The sequence below is a fragment of the Camellia sinensis genome, chromosome 1 (genome assembly GCF_055761805.1).
Source record: "Camellia sinensis isolate YWXY chromosome 1, ASM5576180v1, whole genome shotgun sequence".
NCBI classification, from domain to species: domain Eukaryota; kingdom Viridiplantae; phylum Streptophyta; class Magnoliopsida; order Ericales; family Theaceae; genus Camellia; species Camellia sinensis.
In genome coordinates this window covers 140,862,125-140,880,208 of record NC_138961.1, presented here as the reverse complement: position 1 = coordinate 140,880,208, position 18,084 = coordinate 140,862,125, and the positions used below count along the sequence as shown (strand labels likewise).

The following is an 18,084-nucleotide window of genomic DNA, read 5'->3' as shown; positions in this document are numbered from 1 at the left end:
TACAAAAGGAGAGAAACAATTTTGAGCAAAACCGAGCAAACAGATGTATAAATTAGGACAGGAAAAATGAGAACTTACCAACACCATTGATTTTGTTGCCGAGCGAATGGCCTTCAGCTCAGTGAGATGGTCGTGATGCTCCATATCAGCTGGAAGGCATACACTCTTGGCAAAGTTAAAAGCCAATGAATGGTCTTTTTCGACAACCACTGAGTCAGAGTCAATGATAGCTCGGTTCTTATAGGTGACCTTGGGCACCCATTCTGATGGGCTAGCCCAGTCTGATCGCTGAGGTTGTGGGCTCGGTGGTGTGGTTTGGGGAAGAACAGTTTCATCCTCATCAACAAGGCGTGGCTCGGTTGTGGAAGTCCGAGCACGCTTGCTGGGCCGAGATGATGAAGGCTGGGCGGTTAGAAGGGCTACCACGGCCTCTTGTGTTTGGCCGGTTTGTGGTACCTCGACTTGATTTGTTTCGGTAATGGGGGCCCTAACAGCTCTCTTTTTGGCCATCTCTTGTTCTGCAGTTAATGGAATCAAATTGATTTGAGGAAGTGTTGGATCTGGTTTTGGTGAGGGTTCCAAGAGGAAGTCTGTCACCCTGGTCTTCCTCCTGCTGCTATATTTGTAGGTTGGTTCGAAATTAAGTAGCTCGGCCCAACTTCGATTGGGATATCTTAGTGCGGCGTGAACTGCGTCAAGGTTAGGATAACTGTACTACGACTTTAGATGGTCCAAGTCTGCATAAAAGAAGACAATGGTTAGCACAGTTGAAAATAAGGATAACAAAGTAAAGAAAGCACAAAACTGAGCCGTGGTATTTATACTGGCTACTCCTTTATTCCAGTTGATTCGGTCTCCTGGTATTTGGGCTTCTTGGTCTTCGAAGTTGCCTAAGACCCAGAAAAAATCTTCATCATTTACATCTTTGTCCGGGGTATTTTTTTATCATTTTCTCTTGGCGACGTCTTATTATTAAATAATAAACCCAACCATCTTCGTTCTGGCCTAGAGAGTACTGGTGGAATAGCTCGGCTAAACCGAGGTTCAGGCCAAGCCTGCGATTTAGCTCGGCGATGCCATTTATTATTCGGTAAGAATTGGTGAAAAGCTGGGTAGGGCAGAGATTTGTTTGTCTAAGGAATTCACAAAGAAGAGGCTGAACGGGAAAACGGAGGCCAGCCTCTACGATAGAAATAACGTTGAAAGGGACGAAGCCCGGTTTTCCCCAGGGAATGGTGTCTAGTTCGGCTAGTGAGAGGTGGACGTCGTCTGGAATTTGGTAATCCTTTCAGAACTTGGCTATGGCCCCTGGAGAGTTCACTAAAAATCGATACTTCCCCGTGTGGCCTTAAATTATGTATAATTTAGCTCGGTGTTAAGATGACCTTCAGTATCTCGATTGAGCGTGTAAAGGTGTGCCTAGCCAACCTAAGTCAGTCTGCAAAGTACAAAGGAAAAGTGTTAAGCACAGATCGATGGACCGTGCTAAAAGTAACAAAGGTAAAATAAATTTGTCTTAGCTCGGCTACGTGGGAAACTATCCATTCTTAGCCTGGTTTGAGCGAGGGACTTTAACCCGGTTAAGCAAATAAGAAGTTGGTAGCCCGGTTGAAGCTTGTGGTGCAACATTCTTAGTTGGGTTTTGACAAAGTGAGGGAGCTGGTTTGGCCCCAAGTTATAGCTCGGTTGGTGGTTGAAGCTTTCTAGCGCGGTATTGCGCAAACCTAATACAGCTCGCTACCTCGGCTAAATGAAACAGAAGGTACGTGGACCTATTGAAACTACAAGTATGGCATGAAGTTTTAGTTCGGTTGTTTAGTTTGGCTAGGTTTGCACCTAATACAAACAATTTCCTAGTTCGGTTGAAGTTTTATTTTGGATCAAAAGCATTGTTTCCCAGATTGTTTGTGAATCCATCGGATCTACTACATGGTTCTTGGGCAAAAGTGGCCATATCCCATGGAAACTAGAAAGTGTTTTGAGAAACATACATAATATGCTATGCATTACAAATTAGTACGAAATAAACGAAAAGGAAACAGATTTGAGCCACATACCAGTCAAGAATAGAGGAACTGAAGATGGAAACAATATCAGCAAAAGCACGAGATTCGCAGGCATTGTGGTTGCAAGAACAGAGAGTCAAGGGAAAAGAGAGAGGGAAGATGAATAGTAGAAATGAATGGTTCAAAGCATATGGTTTTGGTGTAAAGAGAGTGAAAAATGGCGGGACTGTTCAAAATTTGCGAGATACGAAGTCGGCGTTGACGGTTGTACTCAACCAATAGAGGCCAGCCGCGTGTCTATGAGATAGCAAGCGATTCAAATGACAGCGTAACTAAAGAGAAGTTTTTTGACCAAACCAATTGGTAGCCCGACAGCATTTTAGCTCGGTTGAAAGGCAAAAGTTTTTTAGCTTGGTTGGTAACGGGTAATCCCAATCATGCTGCGCAGATGGAATTAAGGGACAATTGAGAGGGTAATTTATGAGTAAATTGGTCCGAGCTGGGTAATGGGCCGCTCCGTGGGCCGCGGTAAAAATGGCCTAGTGAAAGGACCTTGCAGTTAGCTCGGTCCAATTGTGGTTGTGGTTACCACGGTCGGTATGGTAATATTTAGCTCGGCTATGGTATTCAGAACTGAGGTATTTGGGCTTTTTGTGACGGACCTTACTCTCGTTAGCTCGGTCTAAGCTTATTGTGGTTAGCTTGGTCTCAACGGACCAAACCGAGGTACAAGCAATGAAGGGAAGAACCGAGCTAGTTAGAGCTCGGTCATTTCTGCCACTTTAGCATGGCCATGTTAGCTCGGTCGTTTTGTCATACTACCGAGGTAAAACCATCTCACTTGGTTTAAGCAGTGAGGGAGGTGTTGAAGGATAAACATTATCTTTCAGGAGTGTGATTCCTAGGAGGACTCTACATAGAGGAATAAGAGTCCTACTAGGATTGTGCCACACGGAACCTATAAAAGCTCACAACATCACCTATGGAGAGGTAACACAACTTTGACTTTCGGAATATACATAGCTTTTGTCTATTTGTCTATTTTGCTGACTTAGGCATCGAAGAAGTATCCGGCACACACCCGCCGGCTAGCTCACGTTTGTGTTTTCAGGGAGTAAAGCGACGACATACAGAGGAGCGCAGACTTGATCATTAGGATTATACGAGAACATTATTTCGTGCTCGTACAGGCTTTTTTTGATTATTTTAGCCATAAAAGACAAAATAGACTATTTTAGCCACAACAAACAAAACATCACATCAAACCCATAATTAATACACTTTTCTCTCACAAAAAAAGCCAAAAAAGCCAAAAAGTTAAAAAGTCAAAAAGTCAAAAAGCCAACCCACTTCCCCAAGGGCGGACCCAGGATTTGTCGATGGGGTGGGCTAATATTAAGGTAAAATTATACAATATATTATAAGTATAAGCACATAAGAAAAAAGACAATTTAATAATATAATCTAAATTAATATTAAAAACAATCTAACAAAGTTGTGCTCGACGAGTCTTTAAAGATTCAAATTCATCGATTATAGAATCTAGATCAATTTTCAAAGTAAGGTCTCGTTCAAGGTAGAGAGACAAGCAATCGGCAAGAAACTCATCCCCCATTGAATTGCGAATGGCAGTTTTAACTTGCTTCATACCCGAAAATGCTCTTTCCGTAGTCGTTGTAGAAACAGGAAGGGTTGACACAAGACGAATCAATTTGTAGATCATGGTGTAATGCTCGAACTTTCTTGTCACAAATAGTTCTCGGCACAATTCAGCAAGGGTAGATATCTTATGAAACTCGGGATCACAGAAAACATCAAGCTTATAATGCATTAATTGACATCTCAAAGCATGGATGTCCTGAGAAGTGAAATCTTGGGGATAAAATTTCTCGGCAAGATTGCAAATATTATCCACATTAAAAGATTAAAATTGCCACTAGGATCCAAAGGCGAGCTAAGAGAAAGAAGTTTCACTACCCCATCATTAAATCTATGTTCTAACTCTATCAATTGAAAATCAATTGTAGAGCTGAATATGTCAAAGTGATAATGATGCTCAATTATAATGTGATCTTGTTGACGACGACAACTTGTACCCCTTTCATAAGGAGAACTCATATCATGCATCGCAATGTTATGTCGATTGCAAAATGACACCTCATTTGCAAGAAAAGTATCCCAATCATCTTGTCTAAGTTTTTGAAGGAGAGCTTTTGTTGTGGAGACTAATTTCATCACATTTAAGATGTCTTGAGTTTTCTGTTGCAAGGCTTGACAAAGTGCATTCATGATTCCCAAAATGTTGTCCACCAAGTGCAAGATGAATATGAATTCAAAGCTCTTCATTACTTTGTAAACACCATTAGCTTGCCCGCGAATTTGTTGATTTGTACTCTTATTGAGACTTTCAACAACTACACAAGATGCCTCATACATATCAATCAAGTTTCTAGCAGATTCATAATGCGAGCTCCAACGAGTAGCTCCAGCTCGATGCAAGGTACCAATTTGATTGGCCCATTTACTAGATTGACGCTCACCACTAGCCAACATATTTTCAACCTCACTCCTATGAAAAGATTTTAACTCACCAAGGCGCTTTGAAGAAGAAGCAACAAGATTGACAATACAACTCAAATGAGAAAAAAATTGCCAAACATTAGGCTCATCTTTTGCTGCCGCAATTAAGGCCAATTGCAGACGATGTGCAAAGCAGTGTACATAATATGCATATGGACAATCTTTAAGAAATAAAGCTTGAAGTCCATTCCATTCACCACGCATATTGCTAGCACCATCATACCCTTGACCACACATGTTTTGAATAGGGAGATTAAATTGAGAAAGGATATTCGATATCTCTTTTTTAAGAGTCAATGCATATGTATTTTTGACACCCACGATATCAAAGAACCGTTCCCCTAGCAAACCATCATTCTTGACATATCTCAAAATAAGGGCCATTTGTTCTTTTTTAGACTCGTCTTGGGATTCATCAACAAGAATACAAAAATAACCTCCTGCAACTTCATCAAAAATCATATTCCTAACTCTGTTAGCAAGTATATACAAAATCTCCTTTTGGATCTTTGGAGAAGTGTATTTGGCATTTTGTGGAGCATTCTTAAATATAATGCTCTCAAGTGCATCATTCCCTCTCGCCTTGAACTTTAATAATTCAATTAGATTACCTTGATTCAATGAAGTCGAACTTTCACCATGACCTCTAAAACCAAGTCCTTGAAGAGTAAGTACTTGAATAGTTTCAATTGTTGCCTTTACCCGCATTCGATTCTTCAAAATTTCTTCTTTTGATTGCGCATTCAGCACTTTTTCAATGTGTTAGGAAGATTTCTTTAAATTGTCATGACTAATAACACAACAACTATGTGAGGAAGATGCAAGTCCAACATGAAGCAAAAAAACACATTTGGATCCATCATTTACTCTCTTCCAATTGTTAAACCCCTCATCAACAAGTGCAGAACAACTGATCGACTTATTTGGCTGATCAAACAAAAAGTATGAAAAATAATATGCTTTATCCTTTGAAGGAAAATACTCTAGGCAAGAAAATTGTTTAAACCAAATATGTTGGAATCGGCGATTTTGCTTTCCAAATGAGGACCGAAGATACTCAAGTTTAGGTTGATAAGGCCCCAAGTTCATATAAGCTCGTCTAACCTCATCTCGTTGATTAACCGGATATTCACAAATTTGCAAGCGTAAACCAGGATCCCGTTCAATAACAGTTGAATCAAATTCGCTTGGTTTATTTGCTTGAGGCATGGAAGGCGGCGGTTGCACATCAGAAAATGAGGTTTCAACAACATTGGATGTTGTACTACTAGACTTCTGTTTTGATTGGTAGAATGAGAAAAGGGTTTTGCCTTTTTTGAGTGGTGGAGGTTCCATTATTTATAACCTAAAAAAAAAAATTAGCCTTATTTAATATTAAACTAGAGTATATTCACAATAATTTTAAATATTAGGATTTTTATATGTATCCTCAATAATTTTTATTTAGGCTTTCATTATTTTGATATATGTCCAAAAAAAATTGTTCAAAGTTTAAAAACTAAGAACAATATAGAACAAAAAGGTTAAGAGCAAAAAATATTCTTTTGATTAAGAGTAAAAAAGATTAAGAAGAAAGAAGATTAAGAAAAAAAAAATCCATTCAGGCCTTGAAGTCAATAAATGTCAGATAAGATTAAGAGCAATAAGATTAATTAAATCAATTCTCAACCAAAATAAGATTAAGATGAAGAAAAAAAAAAAGGTTAAGAGAGAGCAATACCTGTACCACCGTGAAGAAGAAAAGGACGTGAAGAAGCATAAAGAAGGTGCTATATAAGGCTGTTATTTATAATTTTGGGCTGCCTATTTTTTGGGCCGCCTCTTTAAATAAATACAAATTTATTGGGCTACCTATTTATTTATTTGGGTAAATATTGGACTATTGTTGGGCTGTCTATCTAAAAAATAAACAAAAACACTATTGGCCCTTATTTGGGGCTGGGCTGAGAGAGGTTGGGAGGTTGGGTTGGGCTAGGCTGAAAAAAAAATTTCTATAGATTTTTTAAATTTTGGGCTGGGCTGCAGCCACCTATGCCCAGCCCTAGGTCCGCCCTTGCACTTCCCAAACAAAGCTTTTTAGTACTAAAGTTAGCTCTCTTTTTTTTTTTTTTTTTTTTCATACATAAAGAGTCTTCATTCAGTCCAAAAGCTCACGACCCAGCATAAGCCTACTAGATTTTTACATAGCCGAAGTCTGTACCTCAGGCATACTGAGCTATCACGAATAATTTTTAAAATGTGTTTGAGCTTAAGTATTGAAGCTCGACTGTGAAAAAAAGACAACCAATCCGTGAGTCCAACATAATCAAAAAACAAAAAAAAAAAAAGAAAAAAAGAAAAAAAGTGAGATGAATATATCATGTGTGGGTGAATTTCTGACCACACTGCCAAACTCAGTATTCAGCTGGAGAGCACTAGCAAAATAGATGGCACCTGACTGACCTGCAACAGAAAGAGAAGATTCAGGCGGTGGTTCGTCCACCCGAGGGCACTCCGACGATCAAGTCAGTATATCTCAAAGATAATCAATAGTGCTAATCTCACTGTTCAGAATATAAATTGCGTACCTTAGACCCATCCTCTCTTTTATAGTTAATTCAATCCTAGTCCCCATAGAAGCCTAGCTTCAATGTACTTCTGCTCAGTGCTTATCCTGGACTCTCCAAGAGATAAAGATAAACTCTCTAAGAGTGTTATCCTTATCCATACTGAAGTCCTTTCTCATTCTAGGACTCTTGTGCCTTATCCACTTATCCCGGATTCTGATATCTTCGGAGGTAACCTCGGCCTAGCTGAGATAACCTCGGCGTCATGACCAGGACACGTGGCACCTCAGCTGACACGTCGGCGTCACCTTGGCCACGTGTTGGTACTCAGAAAATATATCCCTACAACTGCCCCCTAGGCTCTATTACCTCGGCAATTTGAGGTGATGGAACCTATACCAGAACTTCCTTCCAGTACGTCGGCTTAAAATTTCTTTAGCCGAGATCATCATTCCGGCCAACATGTCTTTTTTAAAAAACATGAATTTCAAGAGCTCCTTCACGCGTATGAGTTGTCGTGCACAATAACTCAACCGTTTTAGCCACGCGTCTTCCCCTTACTGGATTGTACTTGATACGTATTTGTGAATCGTCTCACGCTTGCATGCGCCGTCTAACGCATACGTTGTTTTAGGCGCATTAATTACCTTTTTGCCACCGTTTCGAGTTTTGACAAAACTTCTTTCTCCTTTCGTCTTTTCACTTTACATCGTCTTTGTTCAAACTCTTTCTCTCTCTCACTTTCTCTAATCCTCCATTGTTCCAAGCTCTAAAGCTTTGCTGCCACCGCCATTTCATCTCTTCCAGCGAGGCTCTTTTTCTGCTGCCGCCGTTCGTCTGACTTCGGCGATCCTTACACCAGCTTCCCCTCTTCGGTGAGTTACTGTTTCCTCCCGATTTAACTTCTCGTTTCAGTTTTTGATGGTATCTTGAATCTTTGTCATTTTTGCGAACTTGCTTATGACCTTGATTAGTTTAATCTGTTCATGTACCTGAGTATGGTTGTCCCACGATTCTGTTTTTGCCCAATCTTTTCTTGAGTATTCACAACCTGCACACACATTTGTTCACTTTTGCCATTGTTCTTGGCCTTGCACCCTTACACACACCCTGTCACAGTGTTCTTGGTAGTTCATCCTTATTCTTGATTCTGAAACACGTTCTTGTTTTCTGTTTTCTGTGGCTTTTCCAGATTCCTGCCTTCAATCTTTGTTCCTGTAGATCTAGGTTTGGGATTTGTTTGTAGAACCCACAAATTCTTAAGAAAAACTAAAACGTATTCAGTCATCAATTTTAGCCGAGGTCATTCAAAATCATCACAAAACATTCCCTTCTGAAGTCTCACACCTTTCATTTAAGCCGATATTATGGGTATGTGGAGGCATAGGGTAGACACCCCGACCAAGCTAGAATACTTTAGGCGAGAGTTTTCTATTCCTGCCGACGTAAATCTGAGGTTGGTTGGGGAGGATGACTCTCTCATGCCCACAGCTAATTCTATGTCCCTCCCAGTTGTAGCTTTCATCGAGTGCGGACTTCGGCTCCCACTCGATATCCTTTTTCGTGAGATAATCCATTATTATAAATTGAACCCAATGCAGCTTGCAATCAATTCCTACCGAGTCATAAATGGTATAATTGCCTTAGCCAAATAAGAAAATGCTAGGGTTACCTTAGCCGACATCCAATATTGCTATACCATGTGTGGCCTCAAAAAAGATACAGGCTATGTTTACTACCTCAAACCGAGGTCCACAGAGTACAAAATTATTGCCGACCTCCCAGACTCCAACAAGGGAGCTAGGGATGATTACTTCATTATCTCGGGAAACTGGGAGTTCGCTCCAGACGAGGACCTCCACCTCTACCCTCTTCCTCGAACAGTTTTTGTAGAGGGTAATGGTAAGAGCCCTGTGCTCATACTTACTTGTTTTTAAAGTCTTCAATACTTTGTTTATTCTAATGTTTGTTTTTCTTGCAGCTCTTCCAAAACCAGAAAAAGGCTTCCGAAAGTCTTTTTTCCCCAGCAAAGGTCTGAAGAAGCTACTAGACTTTCCAGTTCACAAGTGCTACAAGCGCAAAGCTCCCCTGCTACTCAACTTTATCTCGAGTTATAAGTCGGTTCTTCCCAACGTTCCAAAGAAGAAGAAGAAGAGTCTGTCTCCTCTTTCTGCCATAACTCCTCAAGCTGCCTTCACATCTCGACCAGATCAGAGATCGACTTCTGATCCAGCAAAGCAGCCATCAACTTCGGCTCCTTATCTGATCCCGATATCCCAACGCCAACGCCGGCGATGAACTGTTTTTGCTGCCGAGATGGGCCGCCAGAAGGCAGTTGCTAAAGATCTTTTGGCTAATATTCCTGACAAAGTTAGTGATCAACCAGCACAAACCCAGCCTCAACCAAAGCCGAAAAAATGCCTGAAGAAGGCTCAGCCAAAGGCAAAGGTGACTCAGATTGACGCTGAGGACACCTTGCCAATCTCCAAATTGGCTGAGAGTGATAAGTCCAATTCTGCCGCTGAAAAGAGGCCTGCCGAGACCCAACCATCCGAGTCTGCTAGATCAAAGAGGCTGAGATCATCCTCTGTAACCACCTCAGGATCTTTGAAGCATGATTCCCCCTGGGCCCCCTAGATCACATTGGAGGACAGGTCAGTCAGAGCTGGTGATAGCGCCGATGATGTTAATGTCGATGTCGCCCTTAGTACCGCTCTGCTTCTTCCCGGCGATCTCAACCGGAACGCCGATACGAGCGAGTATGAAAATTTTGCCCTGATGCTCCAGCACTCTGTTAAAGTAAGTCTTCATACTTGGTATTTTTCTTTCTTTTTTTTTTTGTACTTAGAAAATTTTCTAATAACTTCTGCTCTGTTCACTTTCAGGCCATCCAGCATGCTCATTCTTTCTCAATGCAAGCTTTTGAGAATCGGAAGGACCTGGCCGACAAGAAGAGGGAGGCTGCTAGTCTAAAGAAGACTAATAAAAACTTGCAATCAAAGATGAAGACCTTGGAGGATCAAGCCGAGGCTGCTATCAAAGCTAAGGATGATATAGAGGAAAAAGCAGAATCCGCTGAGGCCATCAAGAATGTTCTCGAGGCCGAAAAGAGAGAGGCCGAGAAAAAGATGACCCAGGCCAGAAGGAACTTTAAGAAGCCCTGGGCACAAAAGAGGCCGAAGTCAAGGCCACCAACGAGAAGGGATACAATGAGGGGGTGACCGACGTTACGGCGAATTACGAGAAACAAGTAAAGCAGGCATGCAATAAGGGTTTCACCCTTGGTTGGATGACTTTACTGACTTTACTTAAAAAGCTCGAAATCCCCGATGACACCCCCCTTAGGAATACCGACGTCCTTCCTCTGCCATTTCCCCCGACTCCAAGCCAATCCGACGACGACTTTGAATCTGAGGAGGAGGTTTTGGTGAGGAAGCCAAAAGACGCTGCTGGGGCCAAGTCCCCTTCTCAAAATGAGCAAGTCCTGGACTTGACTTAGGATGAGGAGGGTGAGGAGGTTCCCATAGATGCTGTTCCTCAAAAGGCGATATCGAACGTGCCTATTGCCGACAAGATCCTTGATCAAACCCTGTAGGAAATAGACGCCGAGCTCGTGGCTGAGAAGGCTGCCGAGGTGTCCTCCCAGCAATCTTCTGATCTTCAAATCCAACCATCTATTGTTGCTGAAAAGTCTTAATTCTATTGTCCCTTTCCTTTATATTTTTGTACTTTGCTCTTTGGTTTTCCTTTGAAACAATGTACACTCTTCACATGGCCGATGTGCCTTCTTATAAATATAACTTCTTTGTTTTTGCTTGCATATTTGTCTTTTCTTCGCTCCTTTTGTATGATTCCATACTTTAGAATATTTTGCATATCTTCAATGCACACCTTAGTCTTGTGCCACCTTCTCGAGGTGACATACCTTGGTTATACAAGCCAATGGTGTATCTCGGCAAGTACATAAATACCTTTCTTGGTACGGTCTTGGTCTCAACTTGTAAACTTTTCTCAAGTTTCAACAAGTGTTAAACATGATCTCGGTTTTAACTTCAACTTGTAAACTTTTCTCAAGTTTTATCAAGTGTTAAACATGGTCTCGGCTTACCTTCAACTTGTAAACTTTTCTCAAGTTTCAACAAGTATTATCTCGGCTAATTTTGAATTTGTAAATTTTTCACAAATTTCAACAAGTGTTAGACATAGCCGTAGTTTAACTTTAACTTATAAATTTTTCACAAATTTCAACAAGTGTTAAACATAATTTCGGTTTAACTTCAACTTGTAAATTTTTCTCAAATTTCAACAAGTGTTAAACATTATCTCAACTAACTTCAACTTGTAAATTTCTCACAAATTTCAACAAGTGTTAGACGTATCCATAGTTTAACTTCAACTTGTAAATTTTTCACAAATTTTAACAAGTGTTAAACATAATCTCGATTTAACTTCAACTTGTAAATTTTTCACAAATTTCAACAAGTGTTAAACATTATCTCGGCTAACTTCAACTTGTAAATTTTTCTCAAATTTCAACAAGTGTTAGACGTATCCATAGTTTAACTTCAACTTGTAAATTTTTCACAAATTTCAACAAGTGTTAAACATAATCTCGGTTTAACTTCAACTTGTAAATTTTTCACAAATTTCAACAAGTGTTAAATATAATCTCGATTTAACTTCAAATTGTAAATTTTTTACAAATTTTAACAAGTGTTAAACATTATCTCGGCTAACTTCAACTTGTAAATTTTTTACAAATTTCAATAAGTGTTAGACGTATCCATTTTCCAACTCTCTCCCCCCTAATGTGAACTTAAGTTCCACTTGGGTTCTCATTATGCATGTATTCCAGAAACGTCGGCAAGTATCTTATCAATCATAAATGTAGAAGAATTCTGCTAAAATTTTATTTATTTACTTCGGTAAATAACAAAGAACAAAAAAGTCTAATGATAGAAAAATTTTAAGTTGCAAGTATTTCAAGGTCTTGGCAACTCTTTGCCTTCATTATCTTCAAGCTGATATGCCCCATTGCCCAATACCGAAGTGATTCTATAGGGTCCCTCCCAATTTGGGCCAAGCTTACCCTCTCTGGGATCCTTTTGTTGCCGACGACTTTTCTCAAGACCAGGTCGCCGACTTGGAACTCCCTTGGGTTAACCCTCCTATTATAAGCCCTGGCAAGCTGTTGCTGGTATGCTGCCAGCTGAATTACAGCTGTAGACACCCCATTTTTGACCGTCCTCAAGACTTGGACGTCACCGTTTGAACACTCAGTGATTATCCTTGTTTGTGTTCGTTTGGAGTTCCCGGAGGTCTCGGCTCGCGCGCCTTGCCTCAGGATCCCCGAACTCGACCGTTTAGTGTCTGGTTTTGCACCAAACACTTGCATCTTGCCTTTGAGAGGCAGGGTAGGGTTTGTAGACCATCCCTACCCACCACCGGCAGTGGCTAGATGCCACCGGCTGGTTTTTGCTGCCACCGGCAATATAGTTTGCCGGCCGGCACTATTTGTTGCCGGTCAGCACTTTTTTGTGCCGGTCGGCACTCTTTTTGGCCAAGATGGCATTTTTGGCCGGCCGATTGTTGTTCATCTGCTTTTGCAGATATTTTTAGACAGCTGTATTGCTTTTGCTCCCCTCCATACACGTGTATGGAGGGATCTCCCTCTTGCAAAGCTTGTCTTGTAAGCTTTACAAGAGGCATATAGAGAGAGTCTCTCTCTAAGGCAAAGAAGAGGCTTTTAGACATTTTTGAGAGGAAAAAATACAGAGAGAAGCTCTGGTTTTTCTAGGGTTAGGGTTAGACATACACTCTCTATCTCTCCTTCCCTCTTATTTGCACACTAGGTGTTTTGTGTCTCACTATTGCACACAAACACCTAGTGTTTCACCTTCCTCTTGGAGCTGAGGTTCTAAAGAGTGTGTTTTGAGATTTTGGTGTTGGATTCAAGCTCAAGGAGGCCATTGGAGCACCATTTGTAAAGGGGTCTTCAAGGGTGAGATTCTAGTCCTTTTTTTCCCCATTCTTGCATTGATTTTATACTAGTCTTAGAGCTGTTTTTGTGATTATTGTATAACATAAAAAAGTTCTGTTTTTAAGCCCTCTTCATTGTTTATCAAGAGTGTTTCGTTGTTTGAGGGTTGTTGACCACCCTTAGGCCTTGAAAGGCCTCTTTTTGGACCATTTTGTGCTAGCTCCGGGATTTTGGTGTTGAGGTCTCTTCACCACTGAAATCTTGAGGGATTTCAGTGGTAAAGATGATGCTTTGAAGTCCCAAGAAGGAGAGGGCCACCCCCTCTCCTTGTTGTCCTTGAAAAGGACACATTTTGGCCTCTTTAGGAAGCCTATGCTTGAGTGTGTGTTGAGCATGTTTGGTTTGTTTTTCATGCTTATATATCCATAATATAACATGATTTCAAGTTGGTTTTGGAACTCCATGCATGCTTAGCATAGTTGCCATGTAATGCCTTGCTTTCGCCTTAACATGTCTTAGGTTGTTAGCCTTAGTTGGAGCATGTTTTAGGCTTAGTCTTGTGAAGATTATGTGCTTATTTTGCCATGTTTTAGCTCTGTCCATAGTCATTTGGGTTGATTTTAACATGCATTATATAGCTCCTTTGTATTTAGGCTTGTTGGCCTTAAGCATGTGCATGTGTAGCATGCCATCTTCGCATTGTTTTGGTGATTTGGGATCATTCTACATGCTATTTCAGTCCCATTTCCATGCTTGTTTGATTGCCTTGCATGCCTCTTTAATGCTTTGAAAGCATGTGTTGCAATGCTCCATGTTTTGGCCATGGTGCATGCCTTTGTATTTGGGCCATTTAGATGCCATCTAAAGAGCCCTTTAGCCTTGATTTAACGTGTTATAAACCTGTCTTTGGTTGCTTGATGCATGCCTTGTTTGGTCTTGTTAAGTGTAGCTCAATGCCACTTTGGTTTACTTTGAACACTTAGGCCATTTGTTGCATGCTTGACTTGATTTATAACTTGATTTGGCATCATTTTATAACATGATTTTAGGGCTCATGTCGCATGCTAATTGTCCATGTTTCCTCCTTTCAAGTGTGCTTGAATGTTGCTTGATTTGTGCTTAAGTGTTGACCCTTATGTGCATGTGTGTGTGCATGCCATTTAGCTCTCACTCTTTAGCACTTTTGGCTACTGTTTTAGGCCTTTTTAGAGTTGCCTAATTCATGTATAAGTCCATCTTGCCATCCATTTGCATTGCCATATGTATGCTTGCATGATTGCATAAGTGCCTTGCCATGTCATGTTGCATTCCTAGCTTGTATGCCTAGGTTGCATTGCATTTTGCATGCATGTCTTGTTCCTTGAATTGGTGATAGGAATTGGGCCTAATTTGTTTGATTGGTTTGCGTGCATTTGAAACCAAAGTTGCATGCTTGGTTCCTTGGACCATCATGCATGGAAATGCGTGATTGGTGGTCCGAGAACCGAGGCACATGTCCCTTTGAGTCATTACAATGATAAGAGACATGGTTGGTGCATACATGCCTTGAATTGTGCTGCCATGCCTTGTTTTGCTCTCTGTTGCTGTGAGTTGCAGGTTCTGCAGGAATACTCTGCCGACCGGCAGTGTAATGTGCCGACCGGCACCATTTTCTCTGCCGACAGACCCTATTTTGTGCCGATGGCCATGCTACACTGCCGGTGGAAATTTCAATCAGCCGGTGGTGATCCTCTCTGTCCAAGGGATCAGTCCTGAGGTTTTGACAGCCTCCAGAGGAGGAAAGGAAGGAAAGCAGAGGCAGCTTGCGCATGGTGGCACGCTTCCCGAGGCGTTTTCCTGCTTTAATTAATTTATTTAATTTGTTAATTAAATTAGTTAATTTGTAATATTAATTAGCTTGCGTAGTTAATTAATTTGTAATATTTATTTGGTCCTTTCTAGCGAGGGCAATTCTGTAATAAGTGTGCATGAGTGTGTGTATGTCTTCCAACCTCACGTCTTTCTTCCCTTTTATTTACCTGCTTATGATGGTAGATTAGGGCACGTTTAATTTAGCATACCTCATGCTATGCATGTGTGCATCCATGCATTTGTATTGCATGCATTAGGCTCGGTACATCACGCTAATTGCATCAATACTTCAATTCCCAAACTGAATACGTGATAATTGTGCATTTTCACATGACATGTTTAGGATAGCCGAGCCTATTCTAACAACACTTTGTATGCGATGCATTAGGCACTTAACATGGACTTGGATCATGCATGTTTGCTAACAAGTTCTTTGTTTTGGCATGGAGTGCTATGTAAGTATTTCCGCTTTAGCATATCGCATGAGTGTGAATGTTGCCATGACAGCATGCTTAACATGTGGCTAGATGCTTATGTGTTAAACCGTTTTGAATGCCTGTGGGTGAAGGCCGGATTGTTTGAGTTGGAAAGACTCGTTGAAATCCGCATTTTAGCCTACTTGCGAGTAGCAAATTCCAAAGCATTTTCAAAACAAACGGATATGCAATGTTTATTTCCAAATTAGGCAATCTAGTCTATACTTGTTTGCTGCGCGCATAACATAGTAATTCTAGGCTAATAATTGGAATAAGAACACATAACGTTTTCAAAACTGGATATCGCGGTTAGTAGAGGCCGGTCTTCGGACCGGGCGAAAGGGGGTGCTCATAGCTGACCTTCCCCGATCGTACCCAAGCTCCCGAGCCGAGACAACTCCGGTGATGACGGACATGTGGCCTTCGGCACCGAGTCAGGGTTTCCTAAATTTCCCATTTCAAAAATATTTAGGTGGCGACTCTGTATCTGGCAAAGCAGTCCATGTTTGGCACTACTTTTTCAAAAATCTGTTTCTCAAAACGATTTGCCAGATTTGGACTCTTTGGTTCAGATTAAGAACCGTGACAAAAATCGAGTCCGAACTGTAGCAGCGAGGCCCACGCGGGCGCCGTCTACAGTTTCTGGCGACTCTGCTGGGGATTTTTAGAGAGTTTGACTCGAACTCATGATATCCTGTTTTGATCTCATTTATGTGTTTCTTTGCATTGCATGTGCATTGGTGCGCCTAGGAACACAGTGTTTGCCATCTGCCATTCCTGAACGGTTTGCCCGAGGCTTGTCTTGTCAAGGCATGTCCATAAGGCTGACCGGCTATGGGCTCTGATAGCATGGGAACACAAACCCCGGTTTACCGGGGCACCCTTTTTGACCATTCGACCTAGTGCATATTCGGATCCATAGTGACCATTCCAAGCTAGGACAGGTTGCTTACCCGATGCTAAGTTGTTTGAAACCGCTGTGTGCGTAGTGAAACCCTAGCTCCTGACAAAATAGGACAGGGAAACCCTACCCCAACATAGGGGTGTTTTGTTCTCTTTACTTGCTATGTGCTTTTAGAGTGTTGCTCTACAGGAACGCACATGCCAGTTTGCAAGTGTGAGTATCAAACCTGGGGACACCAGTATCAGTGTCAGTTGTGAGAATCAGTTATCCGCGGGTATCGGTTCAGTTTTCGGGAACAGTGACTTCTGGGAACAGTGATCAGCAGTAGGGTACAGTTGTTTGGCTACACCCGTGTTTGATCAGTTTGGGCTGAAATGCTGTCTGTTTTCCTTTCAGTTCAGAGAGTGGCAGAGTTGATACAGAACAGCCAGTGTCTCCCCTTTGCTGAGGCAGGATTTATGGCGACACAAAGTTCAGAAGAAATTGTGGTTATGACGGCTGCATTGGAGCAGGGAACCGCTCCGCAAAGTGAAGCCAGCATCAGTATGTCACACCCGCCCAGGATGCCCGTTGTGCACCCAGTCTGGGCTCCCCAGTTATACCAGGCTCGTGAGCCCACCACTTTCGAATTAATGGGGATGATAGGCAATCTCCAAAGGTCTGTGGCAGACCTCACCTATGGAATGTCGGCTTCACCGCCAGCGGCGCCGTATGCCGGGAATTTTGTACCACAGGAGCCCCCGCTACTGGGGCGGATTGTGATAGAGCTCAGCCAGCCAGAGGTGGCTTCCGGCCATAGCCACGACATACCAGCACCAACCCAGACCCTTGATCAGGCTGAGGCCAAAGGAAAAGACAAGGCAAAGATAGATGCCGACCCTATTGAACAATTGCTGTAGGCAGTCGAGGCTCTGAAGGCCAGAGGAATGAGCAAGCAACAAACATCTGCAATAGTAACCAAAGCTGTAGATGATGCTTTCCCCGCTCCAATCAAAGGCAGTTCAAGCCAGGCAGAAAACCGGGATGGGCCCCGTCATGCCCAGACAATTCCAGTAGTTCCCAACCCTGCACCGGGGAAGGTTAAAAAAGCCAAGGCAGCGCCAGCTGATCCTTTTGCCAGCGCATCTGGCAAGAATCCTCAAACTGCAAAGTACCTGCCCCGAGGGCGCAGGGTCTTTCACGACCTCCACATGCCTTTGTCTAGGGCATTGCTAATATTGGCGAAGAATGGGCATCTTAAGCCTTTGGAGCCCCGGCCACTCCCGAAGAATCTCCCCGCCACCCATGATGCTACCTTGTACTGCGCGTACCATCAACAGTCCGGTCACAGTACCGATGGATGTTCCCGCCTTCGTCATGAAGTGCAGGATTTGATTGATAACAAGGTTATCCTACCACCCACCTCGGGCAAGCCCGTCACCACTCAGTTGTTGGATTTCGAGGGCTCAGATACTGCGAGTATGTAAAGTAAACCGCCTGCGGGCAACATTTGGTACATTTTGGATGAAGCGTCTGGCACGCATTTTTGAGCATCGGTGAAACCGAGTTTTGTAAATCTTGGCTTGGATGTCGAGTCAGTCTTTTGTTTTGAGTCTGTCTCTTTGTCTTGAGTCAGTCTTTTTTGTGCTTAAGGGTCTGTCTGGTTGTATCGAGTCAGTCCCCGTTGTATATAATACCAGGTGATTCTGGGGTTGTTGTCCCGAACACCGTTTTGTTTTGTAATTATCTGTTTTTGTTTTGA

General features: G+C 42.0%; 2 protein-coding genes across 2 annotated transcripts; both read right to left on the bottom strand.

Moving 5' to 3' along the window:
• Positions 1 to 3,848: 3,848 nt before the first annotated feature.
• LOC114313904 (uncharacterized) lies at positions 3,849 to 5,294 on the bottom strand. The gene has a single exon (XM_028260338.2). The coding sequence runs from the start codon at positions 5,292 to 5,294 to the stop codon at positions 3,849 to 3,851; it is 1,446 nt and encodes a 481-aa protein (XP_028116139.2).
• A 54-nt stretch (positions 5,295 to 5,348) lies between these two features.
• Positions 5,349 to 5,921, bottom strand: LOC114313903 (uncharacterized). Its single transcript, XM_028260337.2, has one exon. The coding sequence runs from the start codon at positions 5,919 to 5,921 to the stop codon at positions 5,349 to 5,351; it is 573 nt and encodes a 190-aa protein (XP_028116138.2).
• Between the last annotated feature and the right edge of the window lie 12,163 nt (positions 5,922 to 18,084).

Bases quoted from the DNA above. Each gene is read 5' to 3' on its own strand.
- LOC114313904 (XM_028260338.2), bottom strand. From the start codon at position 5,294: ATGCGGGTAAAGGCAACAATTGAAACTATTCAAGTACTTACTCTTCAA.
- LOC114313903 (XM_028260337.2), bottom strand. From the start codon at position 5,921: ATGGAACCTCCACCACTCAAAAAAGGCAAAACCCTTTTCTCATTCTAC.